Consider the following 20,859-nt stretch of genomic DNA (forward strand, 5'->3'; position numbering starts at 1 on the left):
CGTACCAGGCTCCCGGGAAAGCACGTGGGAGTTGATGGCAGCTCACGTCAGACGGCACTGCTGCGCTGCCCCGACACCCCCAGCCTGTCCCCGGGGACTCACCCCCCGACCACACAGGGCACCTCGAGGTGCTGGGCCCCCATCCTGCCATGGCATAAATTGTCCCCACAGGCAGGAGAAGCTCTGCCGGCCGCCTGGGCTGTCCCCAGGCAGCGGGACAGTGACCCAGCACTGCCAGCAGGAGCATCCACAGGGAAGCAGGTGCTCCGCTGTGGTTCCTCCAGCACCATCTGCTTTCTCCTGTTCAGTGGGACGGGGCTTTTCCAGAAGCTCCTGAAACATCCCCTCTCCCTCCTGGCCCCAAAGCAACCACCGGCTGCGTGGGCAGGGCAGGGTGCCCTTTTGCAGCGGCTGCCCACTGCGGGGCAAGGGACGCATCGATGCATTTTGCGGGGCATGAGAGGTCCCAGTTGCTCTGTGGGGAGAACTGTGGGGTGGGCTAAGCCTGGGGGTCTTCTTCCAACCACCCACAGGAGCCACGCGATCTCCGATCAACCACGACAGCACCGGAGTGAACCTCCGACGACTGCTCGGGCGCGATCTGGAGGCAGATGCCAGGCAGGCAGCGCAGAGCAGGGGCAGGTCACCGCTGCGGGGGCCGCGGCAGCCGACAGAACAGCAGCGTGGGACCGGGAGCCGATTCAGCCCCTGCCTGCGTCACGCTGCGGTGGCTCGAGGTCACCACGCAGCCCAGGTGGGCACGCGTGCGGGCACGCGGTGACCTCCCTGCGTGGGCAGGAGGCACAAGTGGCCACTTGATGCCGGTACAAAAAAGCAGAACCCACGTAAACACTGCACATCACCCTGCTGCCATCATCCCTGCCGCCGGCACGCACCGCGCCGGACCCCTCGCCCCCGGCCCCCTCATCCCAGGGCCAGGAGGTGAAGCGGCTCCATTTAACAGCAAATGGAGTTCAAGCCGCTCGTGAGCCACCATCGCCCCGCCAACCCCTGGGTGCTGGGGGCACTGGGGGTCTCCATCCCTGCCGGGGTGGGGGGACCAGTATGACACAGCCCAGAGCTGCTGCGGGCTGGCGAGCGCAGCGGCACCGCTCAGGAACAAGTCCAGAAACGGTGATTTTGGGAGCTGCTCCGTCCATAACCCAGCTCCGTGGATGTGCTCCCTGGCCGCCCGCAGCGTGGTGGCTGCTAACGGCACCCACGGCGGCGCTGGGAATCGGCCGGGAATCGTGGGGAGCAGCGGCTGGAAAATGAAGTTTGGGGGGTTGGTGGCTATCACCCCCCCGCGAAGCCCACGGGGGGAGCGGCGTGCAGAGCCCCGAGCCCCGCGGGCTGCCGGCTGCCCCCCCCCCCCGGTCCCCAGCCCGGTGCAGAACCTGCCCCGCCCCGCACCCCCCCGGCACTGCCCGGGCTGGATTGACGCTGGCGAAGCCCCCGGCCGGGGGGGGACCCCAGCACCCATCGCTGCCCGCCCGGGGAGCGGTGAGGCTGCAGCGGCCTCGCGGGGAGCCGGGGTCCCAGTCACCGGGAGCACCGCTATCCTGGGGGAGGGGGCGTGCTGCAGCCCCGGGGGGGGGGGGGGGGTGTCCCAGCCGGTCCCCGCCGCCCCTCATGGTCCTGCACGCAGTGCACGGATCCCGGGGCATCACCCCCCCCCGGGGCATCACCCCCCTAAAATGCGGTATCATCCCCCTCCCCCGGAGCACCGGCCGTGCCGATGACGGTGGGAGGGGGAACGGGGACGGGTGACCCCTTCCCCCCGCCCCCCCGCCGCCGGTACATAAGGGGTTACGTCAGGGCGCGCGGCCCCACTTTATCCCGCCGCCCCGCCCCGCCCGTTCACACGCCGCCGCGCAGCGCCAAGCCCGGAGCCCGGCACCGCGCCCCAGGTGAGCCCCGCGGGCGAGTCCCTCCCTTCGCCGCGCCCCCCCCCACCCGTGCCGGTGCCCTGCCATGCTCGGCGGGGAGGGGACACACACACACCGGGGCGGCCGCCGCCGGGCGCCACCATCCCGAGGACCGGCTTGTTAGCACTGGGCCGGCGCGTACCACGACGGCGGCGGCGGGGGGGGTGGGAGGTCCGACTGCCGCGCTGAGCCCCCGCCACGCTGAGTCATCCTTGGCGGCGCTGCACCCCGGCTACCGGCTGCGGGTTCGGAAAGCCGGCCCGCCGCCCCCTCCGCCCTCCCGGCCGCTGGGGGGAGGCCGGTTGCCGGTACCGTATCACCCCCCCCCTCCCCCGACGCCGCGGTGGTTCATCCCGCGCCGCCGCGATTGGCCGAGCGCTTAAAGGGGCAGGCAGGGCGCGCTTTTCCGCCCTCCGACGCGGCGGCGCGTGCCCCCTCGCCCGCGCGGCGCTCCCCGGCGCGGCGCTCCCGGGCGAGGGGGGGGCGGGGGGGCGGCGGTGGCAGGCGTGCGGCCCGCGGCGGTGCCATGGAGACGGCGGACGGCGGCCGCCGCGGGACACAAAGGGCGGGACGGCGGCGGCGGCGGGCGGCGCGGCGGGGCCCCATGACGGCGGCGGCGGGGCCCGGCCCGGTTGGCGGCGGCGGCGGCGCCCCACGGTACAGCCTGCTGGCTGAGATAGGCCGCGGGGCCTACGGCGTGGTGTACGAGGCGGTGTCGGGCCGCAGCGGCGCCCGGCTGGCGGTGAAACGGATCCGTTGCGACGCTCCCGAGAACGTGGAGCTGGCGCTGGCCGAGTTCTGGGCCCTGACGAGCCTCCGGCGGCAGCACCCCAACGTGGTGCGCTTCGAGGAGTGTGTTCTGCAGCGGCACGGCCTGGGGCAGCGCATGAGCCACGGCAACAAGCGCAGCCAGCTCTACCTGCGCCTCGTGGAGACCTCCCTCAAAGGTACCGGGACCCCCCGCACCGGCCTGGGCTCTGCTCCAGCGCCGCCCTCCCGGGGTGTCCCCTCAGCCTCACCCCCCGGTTACCCCCTCCTGAGCACCCTGGGGCTGCCACCTCCCCGTTGTCACCAGCGCCCCCGCAGCAGGTACCCGCGGGGATAAGCCACGCGGGATCCCCTGGGGTCGTCCCCTTTCCTGCCCCTGGGGTGCCCTTCCCGGCCACCCACACCTCAGGTGCTGCTGCTGGTCCCTGGCTGCAGAGCACGACCCCATTGCCCGCATCCCTCTTTGGCATCTCCTGCTCTCAGCAGCTCACCCCAGCTCTCACGACACCCCTCCTTCCACCTTGACTCACCACTTTTCCAGTATAACCATCCCTGGGCTCTCCTCTCACCCCTGCCTGCCCTGGGGTCTCCCTGCACTGCCGGGGTACCTGCCCAGGCGTGCTCCCTGCTGCTCCCATCACCCACCTCCATGTGTCCCCATGGGGCTCCCCCACAGGGTCCCTCTGCTGCCCCAGCACCCTGCTCTGCTGCCAGCCACCCCTGTGGGACCTCTGCCCAGCATCACCTGTCCTGCACCCTGCCCTGTGCTGCATCCCTGGGCTCTGCTGCTGTTTCCCCACTACTCTCTCCTCCTCTGTGTGTGGCTCACAGGGACACCCCTTCCTAAGCCCCCACCCTGTGCCTCAGTAGCCCTGTGCCCTGCCCATGGGGTCCCTCCCTGTGCCCTACACCTCTGCAGCCCCCCAGCCCTGTGCCCCTCCTCCTGAGGGACCCCATTGTCATCTTCAGGCTCAGACCCAGCCCTGGGGACTGTCCCTGTGTGCTGCCCTCAGCTCTTCCCTGCACCCCTTGCCAGCACTTAACTCCTCAGTTACATCCCCAGTCCTGGGGCTCCCTCCACTACCCTGAACTGCCCCACAGCCCACGCATGTCCCTTGGTGTGACCGGGCCAGAGACCAGTGAAGGTCCCCAAGGGGACACCTGATGCACAGCATCCCATCTCCTCTGAGGACCCCAAGGCTGCAGCCTGTTACGGTGCCCTGCCTGTTCCCTCAATCTCTTACAGCTTTGGGACTGTTCTTCAAGCTCTCCTGTCACCATTCCTATGCCAGTGCTGGCTCTGTGGGGACAGCCCTGGAAGCACCAGTGCCTGCAGCCTGGGCTGACGCTCCCTCCTTCCCCTGAGGTCCCTCAGCAGCGTTGTGGGACTGTGAGGAGTCACTTTCTTCTACTACAGCTGACGATTGTGATGGTGACATCTCTGAAATGCTCCCTCCCTCCCCTTGCTCCCTTGGCTGCTTGTCAGACCCAGCTCTGCCAAAGTGCAGTGAAGGTGTGGAAAAATACCAGAGCCCTGTATCCTCAATGCCCCCATGCCCCCCCCCCCCCCAACCTGCCATAGCCAGCTCACCCCAAACCCTCTTTCCCCAAACTTGCGTGCCTGGACTCCCGAACACTCCTTGGGGTGAGCTCGGTCTCCCTGTGCCCACCCCTGCCCCCCAGCTGAGCCCCCTAGTGTAGGCAGCCTTTAAACCCTGTACCCGGCACAGACTTCGTGCAAGGCTGCTGAGATGCATCTTCCAAGCAGACCTCTGGCTCTGGCTGCCCCTGCCTTGCCTGTCCCCTCTGGGCTCTCGGGGGTGACATGTCCAGACCTGCCTGGCTCTACCCCATGCAGACCTGATCCTGCTCTCCCTTCACACTCCACACACAACTGCCCAAGGGAGCCTTCCCAAGAAGGACAGTGTCCTAATTTCTGTGTAGCCTGTGTTCTTCCTTCATGTGCTCCTGCAGGCACAACTCCTCGGGAGAGGAGCCAGCTCTTCCCTTCGTGTGCATGTCTGGCTGTAGTAAGTCAAGCTCTTTCTGGCAGGTACAGGTGTTTCCTGCACTCCTTTCTCATGTTGCACACCCCAAGAAGAGGTGGCATGGCTTGGAGAAAGCTCTTGTGCAGCTATAGGTGACCCTGACTTCCCTGCTGTGGGGAGGGCTTTGCCTGTCTGGGTCCTGCTGCAGTTCTCTGAAGAGGGGAGCAGAGCTGGGTTCTCCATCCCAAGGCTGGAGAGTAGCAGTTTCACTCCCCAAACCAGAGCGTGTTCTCCCCTCTATCTGCCTTCCTCCTGACTGCCCCCCAGGCTGTGTTGTGCTGGCCACAGGCTCTGGCAGAGGCTGTGCTTGTTGCCTTCCCAAGCTTTGGGTCTGATATTGCACCAATAAATATTTTCAAACCTAAAGTTAGGGCTAGATGAGCCTCCCAGGTCTGCTTGCTCTCCGTCCCTGCCTGCAGCTCATGAGCTGTGTGCGTGGAGCTGCTGTGCTGTCGCTCCAGCTGAGGTAGCCGACGTGTAGCTGTGCTGCCGTGCCATTCTGCACGACCGCAGCTGGGCTATTTACAGGCCAGCACAGATGCTGTGCCAACATGCCGGGGCTCAGGGCGCAGGGGGGATTAGTTGGAGACCTTCTGAATCGGGAGCACAACTGTCGGGATACCAGGCGATGTTGGGTCTCAGCTACAGTGCAGAGCTCAAATCCTCATCATTTTAATGAGATGTGGAATAATAAATTTAGGGGCAGAGAGCAAAAAAGAAGCTGAAAGCCTGGCACTGTGCCTGGAGGACAGGCACATACTTGAGCGATGTGCTTGGTGTCCTGATACATGTGCACTTTCGAGGCTTGTGCGTGGCCATGTGCCCATAGCAGTGGTAGAGCTGTCTTAATAAGAGAACAGGTATAAGGTGTTGCTTCCTAGCACGTCACCTGTGGGGCCACCAGTGCTCAGACTCACTTGTGGGCTGCCCTGGCATCACTCACACATGTTACCATCAGCCCGTGGACCCAGGCTTTGTGCCACTGGCTCTCATCTCTCTAGCACAGCCCCTTTGCGTGGGGGGAGTCAGAGGTTACACACAATGGTGGGGAGGGGGATGTTGGTTCTTCTGTCAGTAAGGGTTTTTTTCCACTCTGTCATGCTAAACAAATTAGCAAGCTGTTAATGAGCTCCCAGGGTGGGTTGTAGGAGGGCTGCTGCAAAGATGGAGAGGTTAGTGTGTCGTCCAGTCCAGTGTCTGGGCAGGGAGCATGCAGGGATGCTTGCTTTGTGATGGAGAACAGGTCTTGCCTGCTGTCTGCATCACTTTAGCTCTTGGCTGCTTGACTTCAATTTGCTAACATCTCAGCTTTAGGAAGCTGTTTGCCATCTCTTTATGTTTAAAGCTGTTTGTTTTGAAGGCAGGAAGATGATTTAACGACTAAAACACTTTCAGATTATAGAAAGAAAATGAGGAAATATTACTCTTGGCTTAAGCCTCTCTGAGCAGTGCTCCACCCAAAGTGAAGAGCCTGGTGCTTGCAGCTACCGCTGGGTCGGCAGCATCCTCCCTGTGCTTGCTGAGGTTCAGGGGCCAAGTTTTAAATCAGAGCCTTAGTTATGCTAAAAACAAACCTTGGCTTGTCAGAGACAGCAGGTCCTGGCTGCTGGTGAGCTGATGTTTGAGCCACTTCTCTGCGGGAAGGGGCTGTCAGCAGTGCTGCTGTGTGAATATTCTTGATGCTCCTGGCCACGTATGATGGGCACAGGGATCTGCCATGCTCCCCATCATGGTGTGGTTCCTGGCTGAGAAGAGCCAAACCCACGTTGGGGCTGTATGGATGCTGGGGGGAGCAGGAAAGCAAAGCCCTGTGCTCTGCTGCAACGTTGCGGGGATTTAGCAAACCCGAGGTGGCAGCAGTGGTGTGAGCTGAAGCTGTCCTGGCTGTGCAAAGGGCTTCACTCCCAGGATGAGGAGCTTCTGCTTCAGTTCCCGTGCTGTCATGCTTGTCTTGGCTCATGCCAGAGATGCTTCTTTTCCTGGTCAATGTTTTGGTCTCCAGAGCTGAGCTGTCCTGTGCTGCTCCTAGTTGGTCCTTGGCCTTGCATGCTGCCCCTCCAGCACTTGGGGGGTGTGTGTGTGTGTGTCTCATTTGGCTCCTCAAAGCGCACCCAAGTCCCCATATCTCCAGCTTGTTCATGGTCCTTCCCATCCCCCAGAGCTAACCTTCACCTTCTGCTGAGGGCAAGGAGGTGCAGCCAAATCCTTCTGTTGTGCAGACTTTCATTTCCATAGCAGTAGCCATGGATACAGACTGTTTGTGCAAATAACCAATATTCCCACCCATACTGATCACTGACTGTTCCAGGCACGGGTGCTGGGCAGCCCAGGGTTTGGGTGTCTCTGGTAGTCCTTGGCTTTACCTGCTGCTGGAAGTTTGCTTTCCCAGATGCTCTCTAGGGCTTTGCTAAAACAAACCCCAACTTTGTCAGAAGGGTGGAGTTACTTAACTGCTTTCAAAACACTTGGGTCTGTCTGTGTGACTTAACTGTGGCAGAGGCGAGTGGTGTCCTCCAGCTTCTCCCTTATGATGCTTGAGGGTAAAAAAAACCCAAACAAACAAAACCCAACAAAAACAGCAAAACTGGTTCCTAGAGCAAAACAATGCCCTGGTTGTGTGTGCAGGCTCTGCCTGTCACCTGGGTGCTCTGTGAAGGTGAACTGGGATCTGGCAGCAGGGTTTGCATCCTGGTATCAGCTGACAGGGCCAGATCTGCTGCTGGTGCTCCCCAGAGCATCACAGCATTGTGAGGGGATGCCCTGGGAGCACCGGTGGCAGACCTGGCCCCATTAGCTGATACGGTGCTTTTATATTTCTCGATGGATCTAGCTTATGTGCAGGAGAGTGGTTTGCTTGGGGCATAGTGGAGTAAAACCTAGATGAGTTTGGAGCCAAGCTAGACCAGCGATGCTCTAAGCTTGAAGAGCTCAGTGAACATCTGGCGAAGGAAGAAGCTGTTCAGGACATAATACTGAGTAGCGGTACTCGTGAGCAAGGTTACAGTTATATTTGTAAGCATGGCTGAGATTGCGCTCAGCATTTGCTACCTGGATCTCCAGTTTCCTCTTTTTAAAGACCTGTTGACACTTAAGGAAAACTGTCTGAAGTGGCAGAGCTCCTCTAGCACAAACACAATGCTTAAATGCATAGATATAATCTGGAAGAGCAAGCATGCTGCAAGGCTTTGACACTGGTGTGACAGCTCTTAGCAAGGCTGTACTGGCACAGCATTGATTTACTTGTGATTTACTCCTCACTTGCAGTTATACTAGTAAAGCATAAGGTACAAGCCAGCCTTTGCCTCTTGCAGCAGAGCTCAGGTGGGAGAGCTGGTGTTCGCATAAACTGATTTTATTTTTTTTTTTCCTGGGGACTTGCTGCTAATTGTGCTTTTAGTCTCTGCTGCTTTGGCTGTCAGAGCCTGGGGAGAACTGCCTGAGAGTAGTGCAGGAAAGTAACTCTCTGCTTCCAAGTTCCCTGCAAGCACCTGAGAAGGTGTGTGCTCAGTTTCACTCACGCGCCTGCACTTTGCTGGGAGCAAGTCCCTGAGCTGCCTCCTAGGCAATGGGCTCAGATAAACGTGGTGCTGGTGCGTGGCACTCGATGAGATCCTAAAGCATATGAAGCCATGGCAGTGCCAGCATCACTGCTGGTACCCCGTGGTGCGATAGGTCCCGGCCACATTCCTAAGGCCTTTACTGTTGATGTAAACCAGACCCGTTTCTTGCCTGTGCTGAGTCAGTGTGGACATTTTGTAATGTGCCTGAAAAACCCACTCTTGTTTTTGTCCCTTTTGGTTAGGTGAGAGGATCCTGGGCTATGCAGAGGAGCCTTGCTACCTGTGGTTTGTCATGGAGTTCTGTGAAGGGGGAGACCTCAACCAGTACGTGCTCTCACGAAGACCTGACCCGGCCACAAACAAGAGCTTCATGCTGCAGCTGACCAGTGCCATTGCCTTCCTGCACAAGAACCATATTGTCCACCGGGATCTGAAACCAGACAACATCCTGATCACCGAGAAGTCTGGCACCCCTGTTCTCAAGGTGGCTGACTTCGGGCTCAGTAAGGTCTGCGCTGGCCTGACTGCTCGGGGCAAGGAGGGCGGGCATGAGAACAAAAATGTGAATGTGAACAAGTACTGGCTGTCTTCGGCTTGCGGCTCCGATTTCTACATGGCGCCCGAGGTCTGGGAGGGACACTACACCGCCAAGGCTGACATCTTCGCCCTTGGCATCATCATCTGGGCCATGATTGAGAGGATAACTTTCATTGATGCGGACACCAAGAAGGAGCTGCTGGGGACCTACATCAAGCAGGGGACCGAGATTGTGCCTGTTGGGGAAGCGCTGCTAGAAAACCCAAAGATGGAGCTGCACATCCCTCAGAAACGCAGGACTTCCATGTCTGAGGGAATCAAGCAGCTCTTGAAAGACATGTTGGCTGCTAACCCGCAGGATCGACCTGATGCCTTTGAGCTTGAAACCAGAATGGACCAGGTTACATGTGCTGCTTAAATTCAGGGCAGGGCACAGCTGTGCTTTGCAGCTGGGTAAGTGATCCACAGTTTTTCTATTATTCTGTCTGCTGTACCAGCCTGATAATGCACTTTGTGACACAAAAGAGTCTTTTATGTTCCCAGTTATTTCTATAGTGACTCATCAGAGTGCTGCTTCTGAGGTTTTTTGCACCTATTCTACTGCAAAAATAAAGTAGAGGTGGGAAACAGAATTAGCAGCTGCATGTCCCACTGCTGTCCAAAGGCCCAGCGGAGCTGGAAGGGCTGGGCAGGAGCCCTGCTCCTTGGAGGTCCTGGCCAGTGGCTGAGACACACTGGTGCATGGCAGAGACCTGTGAGCACCTTCTTTTGGGTATGTCTCTTTCTCCCCGGGGGCAGGGAAGGAGCTGCCAGTTCAGTCTCCTCTGCTGTGTGGTATAATTTCTGTGGTCAGCGCTGTGAGCACCTTGCTGTCTGGCACAGTCCCCTTCCCCTCAGACTCAGACAGGACACCTTGGGGCTCAGCTGGCTGGGTGAGCAGGCACTGAGTGGAGCCGCACGTCTGTCTCTGTACAGACAAAGCTGTTTGCTTTCACCGACGAGGCACGTGGGGTCTGTCTTGTGGGTCTGTTTCGTGGGTCTGTTTCATTTCCTTGCTAAAGGCAAGACTTCCCTTTGGTGTGAGCTGCAGTTGCCCAAACCCAGTAGGATGCTTTGGTCCCCCGTGTCTGAGTTTGTAGACTTGTAGACCTGCCGTCTGCTCAGGAAGGAAGCTTACAGAACAGTTGTGCTGAGGCTGACCTCAGCTCCGTTCAAGCAGAGTCCCTTCCCTCCTCCCCCAGCTTGGTTCCTAAATAGTCCCAAGCTCAGAGGTCTTGCTCCAGGGGCCTGAGTGGTCACACATGGTCTGGAAGGACCCCAGGATGTGGGGCAGCTGGTGATGTCATTAACCAGTGATGCCGAAGGACTGGGAGGTGGTGTCTGCATGGCAAAGCAGTTTGTAAACATGAGCTGTTACTAGGCATTCTCCTGGCCAAACGCTTCAATGAAACCGAAAAAATACAGATTACAAGGGGCGAGGCTGATGTCTTCCCAGCCCAGGGCCTTTCTCAGGCTCCTGCAGAGCCACCAGGCCCTTGCAGGTCGCAGGAGACATCTGGGAGCCTGCTTGTGTTGGGCGCTGGCATTGCAGCTTGGGCTCCAAGCCCATACCTCACCCCAAACCCCCACAGATCCTGCCGGACCAGAGCAGATCCCAGCTACGGGAGAGCAGAGAGGGACGAAATGGCTGCCCTAGCCAGCACACACTCAGCCCTCACCCTCGCAGCCCATGGCTGTGTGCCTGGCCCATGCCCGAGAATGATCCTCCAGCAGCCCAGTGATGGGAAGGTGGGGATATTTTGGGCAGGTTTTGCTAAAAAAAAACCCACAAAAACCAAAACCAAACAAAACCCAAACACAAAACAACAACCAAACACCCTCATCGCTGCCCACCTGAGCGTTCTCCCTGAGCCCACGTAAAGCAGCGTGCTGCCTGTCCCCTCTGTGCGTTTGTGCCCACCCAGGTGAGCTTTGTGCTGTATGCAGAGCAATAGCAATATAGAAATGGGAGGGCCCGCTGGTAGGTCTAGTTCTGTCACTGCTGGTTTGTCCCATCGCCCCCCCCCCCCCCCCCCCCCCCCCCGGGGCAAAATATTTAACACCCTTAAGACTCCAGTGCAAGTAATTGATGCGACTGCTTATGCCTGGGGCTGGGGCTTGGTACTGGTCCCAGTGCAAGTGTGGGCTGGGGATTAGGGTGGGGGAGCGAATCTGCAGAGATGGGAGCCCTGGAGCTGGGTGTGATCCGGTCCTGGGGCGAGCGCAGGGTACCCCACCTTGCGTGCCAGGCTGAGGTGTGGGGCTCCTGGCTGCTGGGGCGGGCGCTGCTGCCCGCCGAGGGTCGGGGTTTGCCCGCTGCCATCTGCCATCGCTCCCTGCCATGATGCTGCCGAGTTACACAACCAGCCCTCGCCCTGCGGGGAGAACTCATCCTGCGCAGATCTGCAGAACAGTACATGCAGGGATAACAAACACCGAGGGGACAGTCCTACCCGGGGGCTGTTTTGCTTAAAACCCAGCTGCCTTCTGCAGCCTCCCCGCTACCCCACCCGCGGCCGGAGCCAGCCGTGAGTCTGCACCGAGAGCTCTGTGGGTGACGCAGCTGCGGCGGTGAGGGATGCGCTTGCATAACGCAACCTGGCATCCCTAGCGCGGCTGCTTGGCCCAGATAGGAGCCCGGCGCCGGCCATATGTTCACTGCAAACCCAGAGCTTTGTGCTGTGGGGAGCAGTCCTCTGGCTTGCTTATGGGGCAGCAGGATATTTGGTGTGTCTTCCTATAGGGTTTTTCTAACTTGTATTGTAGCTTTGTGCATTCCTATCAGCCTGCCTCTGGCTCTTAGTAAATGCAAATCTTAAATCAGAAACCTGCTTGAGAAGCTAAAGTAGGATTTAGAGCAGGGCCTGAATTCTGCTCTCAGGTAATTTGACTGAGAAACTCAAGTAACCTCTTACAGCTTAATTGTGGCACTGGCGTGTAGCTTATAGGCTGCTGGGTCATGCAGGGAGTTCTTCCCTAGGACAGCTTCAGCCCCTGCTCAGCCTTGTTCCATGTCATAACCTGGAAAACCATAACCCTTCCTGACCCAGGCAGTCAGATTTTTGCTTAGTCTTTGGCATGGCCGCTGACCCCTTAGGATTGTTTTTTCATGTCCCAACAGCTTTGCCTTTAGCTCAGCCTCGGATGCTGCATGCACCTGCCAGTCAGCAGGCTTCATGCTCTGTTACCCTTCCAAAATGCAGTTATGAAATGTCAGTTCTCAGCTGGGAAATTGTTTCTGGCTTGGTGTCTGGGGAGGAGATGAGCCTGCTTATCCCTTGCTCTCCTTGCCCAGGGGCGGTAAAGGCCAGCAGAGGTGGGCAGCATTTCAGTGGGGAGAAGGAAAGTCTTATCTTATTTGAACTTTCTGCTTCCCCACCCTCTGCAGCAAGTTTATCTAAAGCCCCAGATCGCTGCTCCCAAAAGCATGCCTTTTGGGCAAAGAGGACAAAAGCCTTTTTATAGTGCAATTAGGGAGTGGCTGGATTGTGCGAGTACCTGCTGATTCTCTTGATTGCCGTGGATAGCCCGGCACTGTCCCTGCAGGCACACCAAGGAGTATTTCACCCCTCCACGTCCGTACTGGGAGTCTGGGGCTGCCCTCCCCCTCCTCCGTTCCTACAATGGGAACATAGTTTTCTTTGCGTGTCTCTTGTAGCTGCCCTCCAAGTTCCCAGGGCAGGCGAGGGGGCTCCCGTGGACCCTGCTTCGGTGGGATGCTCTGATGCTCTGGGGCTGTGTAGTGTGGTTGAGCAACCCTCAGAGAAGTTGCTGAGGAGTGAGGTACAGCGAGAGCACGGGCTGTTTGCTCGCTGGAGTGGCACCAGTGGTCTCAGCCACAGAAACAAGGGGAGCAGTGGCAGTGTCACCCACCACTTGCAGTAATGCATTTAAGAGACTTTGTAGTTTTAGTTCATGTAGGATATCCATCTGCAATGGTTGTGATCAGTGTGGAAGGCAGCTTGTTCTGATAGATCGTGTTCTGTGATGGTTTTGCTGTGGATAAAACAGTAGGTCTGGGCTTTGGAGTGGATGCTCAAGGTGAGTGGCAGGAATCTGTGCGTGGCGTGGTGCAGCCTGCACCATCTCGGCTGCCTTCGACAGGAAGGTGTCTGAGGTGAAGGCCAGCCTGACTCACTCCAGCACTCCTCTGTCACTGGTTCCGATCATTCCAGTTGCAGCTGAAAGTAACTGTTTGCATTTGCATTGTTCTCTTTGCGTTTTCAAAATGCAACAGGAGCTGATGCTGAACAAGCTCATCTGCTCTCCCTGCATGACGGTGTCTGCACCCGGCGAGAGCTCTCTGGTGCTGTGCCCAGCCGCTCCTGATAAACTGCTGCCCTACAGAATTTCAGACCTGAAGGACAGGGATGGGGAGCCCATCAGCAGCATCTCTGCAAGCTGTCAGTGATGTCTTGTCTGTTAGTACCACTCAACTCAAATTTTACCATGTGGTAAAAGTGCCTTGACCCCCCTGGCCAGGAACAGGGCAGGAAGGCAAGGAAAAGAATAGCAGTTTCATTTCTGAAATAATGTTGGATTTGACCTCAGTCTGTTTTCGGTGTGGTTTGTTAGTCTTGGCGTGGATAAAAGCCATGGGACAGTAAAAGCAAGGTCAGATCCTCTTCTTGGCTGTAGCCGCGGGTGCAGCATTGCAGGGCCACACTGCGGAGTGTGCACATTTTTCTGGGCAGTGTTGGGTTCTACCTGGGGAGAAGCAAAGCCCTGAGGGTGAACTGGATCACCTCTGGCCAGATGTGTTATTGTTTGCACTTGCTCGAAGTCATCCCTGCTCTCCCCCATCCCTGCTCTCCCCCCTGTGAATTTAAGGTTGGATTTAAGGAAGCTCCTAAAGGGTGTGCTGCAAATAAATGAGGAGAGCATGAGGAAGGATTTAAGAGACAAAGCAGGCCCTCAGCCCCATTCCCTGGTACCCTGTGTTCCCATGCAGGGGCAGATAACGTGACTGACAAGAGAAGGTGCTGGGTTATCTCTCTCTGCCCTGCGCTGAGCCCTCAGCTACCACGCAGACTGCACTGCCATCTCCCATCTCTGCTGTGACCCACGCATTAGTGTCATTTCCTTAGGTGCTGGATGAGGACTCTGGGGACTGCTGGTTCATATCTTGCTGATGCCGAATGAACGTTCGAGCTGATTAAAACTATAAGTGGTGTCAGTGGAGGGATTAAAAGCCCTTGAACAAACTCCTGAAACAGTGTGCATCAATGGAGTGAGCTCTCCTTTCTCAGTGCTGTGAGCTCGGGGCTGCTCAGGCAAGCTCCTTCCCTGAAAATGTTCCTATGCCAGGGAAGCACAAACAGAAATGCTGCCCTACTTACTAATGAAGCTACTTCCAGAAAATTCCTGACCTGATGTCCTGGTGCCTCTCGTAAGCCTGCCTTCTCAAACAGAAGGGTGCTTTTCTGATTGCAGCCTGCAAAGGCAGCATCTCCTGGTGAACCTCTCCTGAAAAGCAACGTGCCCATTGTCCTGGCTTCTGCTCTGAGCAGCAGAGGCAGCCCTTTTAGAAATGTGTTCTTTGGGCATGGATTTCTTTAATGAGATTTCCTAGGGCTGAGAGATTTGAGTAATTTGCTGGGCAGTGGCAGTTTTCCTTCAGCAGGTTTCTCCCGCTGCTCTGTTGCTCTTACTCGGCATCTCTGCAGAGCCCCTCACTCGTTCCTGGTGGGAGAGGATCTCCTCTGCTGACGGGGGGAGGTGAATACTCATCCCCTATTTTTTCCATGTAACTTTGCTCAGAGCTCAAGATTGGGGAAAAATTAAACTGCTGATAAGTCCTGCAGAATTACCACCTGTGCATAGGACTTGGGGTGATGAAGTGAAGCAGGGCCCTCCCCTTGGGTTGAAGGTTTGCACATGTTCCAGAGACTTCCAGCCCTGTCCCTTGCTGCAGGAAGCCCTTGAGGTGCCACTGAGCCGAGCTGGCAGCAATGGGGAGACCCCCAGCTCCCTCTGTCAGCCAGGTGGGTCCCAGCTTTCATCAAACCATCACCACTGCTTCCCAGCAGAGCCCCTGGCCTCAGCTCTGCTGGTCACTCCCTCCTGGGGAGGGGAATACCTCCTGTGAATACCTGGATGATGTATTTCCAGTACAGAAGTGACATTCGTGCCATGTGTGCTGTTCTGCTGTTCCTCTGCTGGGTCCAGCGCTGCTGCTGGATGGGATGTCCACAGGGAATTTGCTGGATTGCGAATAAACTGTGTGGAAAATGTTGGTGGCTTACCTGTGGGGTTGAGAATTTCTGCATCCCCGAGCCTCAGAGCGCAGGAGGGTGCTGTGTCAGGGCTGCAGATGAATCACTGCAGGACCCTTGGTGCTATAGGGGCTGTGGGGGATGCTGTGCACAGGGGCTTGGGCCAGAGCAGTAAGTGTGCAGCACAGATCTGCCTGTTTTTCCCTGAAATCCTTGGCACTGAGCGTCCTCATGAGCTGTTTCAAGCACAGCAGGGCCATGCTGTGAACCCATCCTGCTCTTCTTTCAGTTGCACCAAATGGATTTTAACCACCTCTTGCAGTGCCACTTGAGAACCCCGAGCTGCTGCTGCCGCACAGGGTGAGTGGTGCAGGGTGTCCCCAGTGTCAGCTTGTTCCACCTTTCCCGGTGGAGGACTGGGAGCCAGCGCTTGTTGGGTGCATCATGTGGACCCTCAAGGCTGGGCTCTGCTGTGGTAATGCTCGTCCTGGCTCTGGCCAGGCTATCACCGCAGTGAGCCCCACAGGATGGGGCTGTGTTATGGGTTGTGGGGTGATGCTCAGCCCATCCCAGCACAGCCCATGCACTGGGGCAGCTGGATGTGGGCTGACCTTGGCAGCGTGCTCCGTGCAGGGCTGTCTGAATTGCTCCTGAGGGAGAAATAACTGTAAACAGAGTGTAGACCCATGGTGCCTGGACCGATAACAAAAGCACTACAAAGCAGAGGGATGCTGCAACACCTATCTCAGACTAACTGGGACCAGTGGGAAGGCACTGGGAGTGGGTGCCTTTTCCACAGTGGTGTCCTCCAGCCCTGCTGCCCAGCAGCCGGATGACTCCAGCACCAATCCAGTTACTATTGCACCCTCCACCTGGTGCTGCTGTTTGCAGTGACTGTTTGGGCTGTGTAACGAGAAGGCGTGCGCTCTTCTTGAGTTCTCCCAGACCCTCAAATGATGTTTGATTAGGGCTTGGGATGAAAGGAGAGGTGCGGTGAGCACACTGAACTAGCGATCCTGCTTGCTTTCCCTACTTGCAGTCTGGGTCAGGTGGCAGCGGGAGCACTGGCAGGACGTTGTCACAGTGTGGTAACTGGGACAAAACCACTGACATACCTGACCTTTCTCTCTCCTTTCTTGTTTTTCTTGCAGGTCTATTTACCAGGGACCCATAATCTCCATTATTTATGTGCAACGAGGGAAGTCAAAGATAAGGGAAGATGATGATATGGAAGATCCCTGGTCTGCAGGATCTCTGGCAATGTGAAATCTTTGGGTGTTATTTGGTTTTGTTGGGAAGGGGTATTCTGGGGATGCAGGATGGGGCTGTATGAGCCTGTAGAGGAGCACAAGCTGGCAATTGTCATGCTTATGAGACTTTTAAACAAGATCCAGAGAGCAGAGCTTCTATTGCCCAGCCCTCCCTGTATCTCCTGTACTGCCATTTGACTCAGCAGATGTTTCTAGAGGAGACCTGGTTCCATAAGGAGGTGGGGATTGGCAGCCTGGCAGCGAGGTGTGCTGCCAGGCACCAGCTCTTCAGTCCAGCTGGGCACAACTTTGGGTTTAAAGCTGTTGCTTTTGCCTAAGGGAAATGGGAGCACAGTGATTGCTAGGTTTGCACTAGTGGTGCAATGGTTTAGAAAAAGTGAGTCTCTCTCAGACCACGTGTTGCAAGCAGCTAAATAATTTCATGGCCAGGCAGCTTCTGAATAGGTGGATGCTGCCCAGGCTGCGGGCAGTTGACATTAGAATAGAGTAGCATGAACAAGCTGGAAAGCCATTTGGTAAGGCAGGTCTGCTGCTGCAACAGGCAGACCTTCGTTCTCCCCAACCTGGATTTCACTAGTGACATTTGTTACAGACTTTCCATACAGAGAGCAACAGGCAGCCCCAAAATACTTTTTTTCAGGTGAACATTGTCTGCATAGAAGAGAAATGGAAAGCAGTCCACTGCTCTGTTCCATGTAATGCCAGACTTCAGTAGCTGGGAACAATGCTTGGGAGAAGAGGAGGTTTGGCCGAAACGGCTCATGGGCTGGATTCTAACCTCCCGTGAAACACTTTTCCCTGCTAGAGGGCTATGTCCTGGAAGCAAAAGGCAAAGCCGCTGGTTAGGGTTGGTTGCAGTACAGCTCAGGTAAGGAGATTGGAACCTCAGGCTGAGCAGTTAATACTGGATTTCCTTGTTTATATATAGAGCAACACTAATATTCAGGGGCTGACCCTGTGGTAACGGTTTTTAGACTTTGCTCACTGTAAATGCAAAGCACCACCTCTTCTCCACCCTGCAAGTTCTGCACTGACTAAAACATTTCTCACCAGGCTAAATCACCCGGGAGCAGTTTGAGGAGTGGGCTGCTCTGACCCAGCATCACTCACAGCCTGCCCAGGCGCTCAGCCCTTACTGCAGCTGGAGCTGGCCAGGGCCATGGGCAGGAGAGGGTCCCTCCTACCCCCTCGTCCCCAGCTGTGGGAACTGTTCCTTGTCTGTCCTTGTATCTACTCAGTGTACTTTGCTGACCTCATGGGAATAAGTGGAAATGGAAGAAATTCAGGTGGGCTGAAGCAGGGAATGGAGGGAGGGGTTTCTTTTTTTTCCCTCTTCCTTTGGTTCTAGGACACAAAGTTAAGGCTGTTGCTGCAGGAAGGCCAGGGCCCTCTTCCGAGGACAATGCCAGGAGGCTCCAGACCATCTGTCTGACTTGTGAAGGTTAGGACATCACAAATTCAGCGCCAAGCCCCTGTTCCCACGCTGCTCTTCTGTTTGTTCCTGGGGACGCTTCTGTGGGATGTGGCCGGCCATAGTCAGACTGTGGCTGTACAGGCTCCTTCCAGGGGTCTGAGCAGTTTGCTCGGCAGGCGCTGTCCTTGGCCCTGGCTGCAGAGCACTCGCGGGGGCTCTGGACGGCGCCTTGGCTGCTCTCATTCCTCTCTGACTAGCAGCAGGTCCCCACAGCGGCTGTGCCAAGAAGCTGCAGGTGGGTTTCTCCCCCAGCTCCCGGTGGGGGGGTGAGGGGTGGGCTTGCAGTGAGACGAGAGCTGAACCCTGTAGTTCACAAGTACAGCATTAGTGCCCTGATCATTGGGCCATCCTTCCTCCACCTGACAGAGCCTTTGCTCCTGACTGTTATAACTGTAATAACCTAACCATGGCTTGAACAGGTGCAGTAAGAGGGCTTTATCTCCCAGCCCTGCTCACGTGGCTTTGTCTGCTGGAAGGGCCCTTCGCCACGTGTAACATCCCAGTTGAAGGGAGCTTCCTAGCAGGAGATTTCTGTCACCCATCTCTCTGGGGACAGGGCGAGCCCGGCAGGCAGCTCCTGTTTGGAGAGCAGGCAGGCAGCATCCAGGCAAGCCCTGGGAGTGTCAGCCCTCTTGGTCCACCACCATTTCAGGCCATCTTCAAACCACACGTCTCCACCTCAGCTTTTGCGTTGCAGATGTGTTTTTAAAGCAGCTTGATGTTAGTGAGCTAGACCGTAGTGCCTTATTTAGGATTTAGCAAACACTCCTGAGGACGAGTCCTAGGGCTGCTAGCCTTTGGCCAATATGGATGTTTCCCTGATTAATTTACCCTTTTAAGAGCATTTGTCCCTGATGATTTTGCTGCTCTTTGTGCTCAACTCCTGAGACTATACAGGAACCTGCCTTGTGTTTACAGCTCCCAGCATTCTCTCTTCCCAGTTACTTTGGCCCAGACCAGCACTCCCTCTAGAACAAGGTGGGAACTGGGAACAGCTCAAACCTGCATGTGCTATGGGATGGAGGATGTTTAGGCTTTTTTTTTCCCAGGTGGGTCTGTCAGGCAGCTCCTGGCCAGCTCTTGCAGGCTGAACTTCTCCCTCCGCTGTAGATGTTCTTGACATTAGGATGTGCTGCTGGGAAATGTCAAGCTTAAGAAAGCGGCACTGAGCCTGCAGCCTATTGCCCAGCCCAGGGCCATGCTGTCTCCATCTCTTCCTGGCTGCAGTGAGGCTGAGCATCCAGGTGGTGGGAGGGTGCTCTGGTCAGTTTGGGGGGAGCCAAGTACCCTCTCTAAACCCTGCCACCCTCCAGGCTTGTGGGGAACACAGCTGGTGCCCGTACCGGGGAAGCAATTGTATGAAACTGTTTACTTCTATGCTGTTTACAAGAGTGATATGGGGTGGGTGGGGGGAACAAGCCAAGCCTCAGGAGGATTGGGAAACATGTTATCTGTACATGTGTACAAGGCTGACACTGCTGGCATCGTGCAGGTGTCACGGGGATCTCCCAGCCAGCTTTGGTCCATGGGGAGGAGAGAGCAGAGATGGCTCTAGCCTTGAGGGGTTAGATTAGCTCCCCCTTGTCCCCTTGCTGCTGTGTTTGAGGTTCAGCAGTGCTAGTGACAGATAAGAGTTACCCCTGTGGTCTTCCTTTACTCCTCAGGACCCAGCTCCTTCACATATCGGAGGCTCCCAGAGCCTTTCTGGAGCAATAAGACTTAAAACAAGCATTACCATCATTGTGGAAATCCTCCATTGTGAGCGTCGTGTGTCTCCTCTGTATGCAGTACTGAGTCTGGATTTAAGCCTGCCAAGCACCGTGGGCCAGCTGCGTCAGGGCACGGACTGGGATATGTTTCCCTGTGCTTTCTGCAGGTCATGAGAGCAGGGAAACACGTTGCTGCTTTCCCTCGTTCCCCCAGGTGTGCACTGCCCAGGCTTCACACTACAGCTGCCTGAGGTGAGGCAGGCTCCTGCTTCCCTTTTGGCGATGCTGCTGCAGGACGGGCATGCCGGCTCAGCCGTGTGCCCCAGGAGCGTGCTGCCGTGCTTTCCCCTGGCTCCTTGCAGCCTCCCATCCCACCAGCCAGGCTGCACAGGTCCCAGGCTCAGCAGAGGGGCAGCATCTGGGAAGCAGAGCCGCTGGCTTCCTCGGCCATGGGATGCGAGCGATGCTCGTGCTGCTGGCTCCCTCGACGAGGCAGTGCTGGGAGCTGTCGCTGGTGGTGGGGTGAGCTGTGCTGGCGGTTCCTCTGCTGCTCAGTCAGTTACCGGGCTCATCCCAGCATGTGACCCTTCAGGTCTAAAAGCATTTCCCACTTCAGAGTGGGCGTCGGGGCAGTGGGCACAGCTGGAAGGAAAGCACAGAGAGATGCTCTCCTCCAGCTGTGACCTGACAAATCCTGCTTCTCTGTTGCTACCCAAGTGCTTTTATCTCTGAGGGTGATATCCAAGCTGCTATAAGAGTGGGCAGGGGCCACAGGGGAGTGCTTGATGTCCCTGTTCTGGCACCTGCAGCTGCCCAGCCCACCGTGGGCCTTCAGCTCATTCATCCAGCTAAGCACAGCAGCTTTGCAGAGGAGCTGCTGCCCTGCCGTGCTGGGCGGTGCTGAGGCCCCAGTGGTGCTGGGTGAGCCCTGGGACAGGGGTGTACTGGCCCAGTCCTGCTCCAGGCTCCCCCCTCACCCTGCAGCTCCTGTGCTGAGCTAGCAAGAGCAGAAGGCTTAAACCCAGACTCCAAACTAAAGATAATGGTACTAGTAAATGAATCTGTATTTTTCTTTTTTTTTTTTTTTTTTTTTTTTGCACAGAAGCTGGTAATCTAGGACCTATGTGTGAACAACTTTATATCTATTTTTTGTACTTGGTTTACTTGGCTTGGTATGAGATGTTCTATTTAAGTTCTTTGAACACTGTGGATACCCTGATGTGTATGAGTGGCAGAGGCTTTGTAAATTAAGAAACGATTGTGTGAATAAAGCTATTTGGTGGGGTTGAAAAGCCACACACAACTTGAAA

At 56.8% G+C, this 20,859-nt stretch overlaps 1 protein-coding gene across 1 annotated transcript; it reads left to right on the plus strand.

The window, feature by feature from the left end:
• The first annotated feature begins 2,153 nt into the window (after positions 1-2,153).
• STK35 (serine/threonine kinase 35) lies at positions 2,154-20,859 on the plus strand. Its single transcript, XM_040608917.1, has 3 exons — positions 2,154-2,875; positions 8,547-9,294; positions 16,247-20,859. The coding sequence occupies exons 1-2, from the start codon at positions 2,455-2,457 to the stop codon at positions 9,257-9,259; spliced, it is 1,134 nt and encodes a 377-aa protein (XP_040464851.1). The 5' UTR covers positions 2,154-2,454; the 3' UTR covers positions 9,260-9,294; positions 16,247-20,859.

Source organism: Falco naumanni, chromosome 10 (genome assembly GCF_017639655.2).
Source record: "Falco naumanni isolate bFalNau1 chromosome 10, bFalNau1.pat, whole genome shotgun sequence".
Taxonomy (NCBI): domain Eukaryota; kingdom Metazoa; phylum Chordata; class Aves; order Falconiformes; family Falconidae; genus Falco; species Falco naumanni.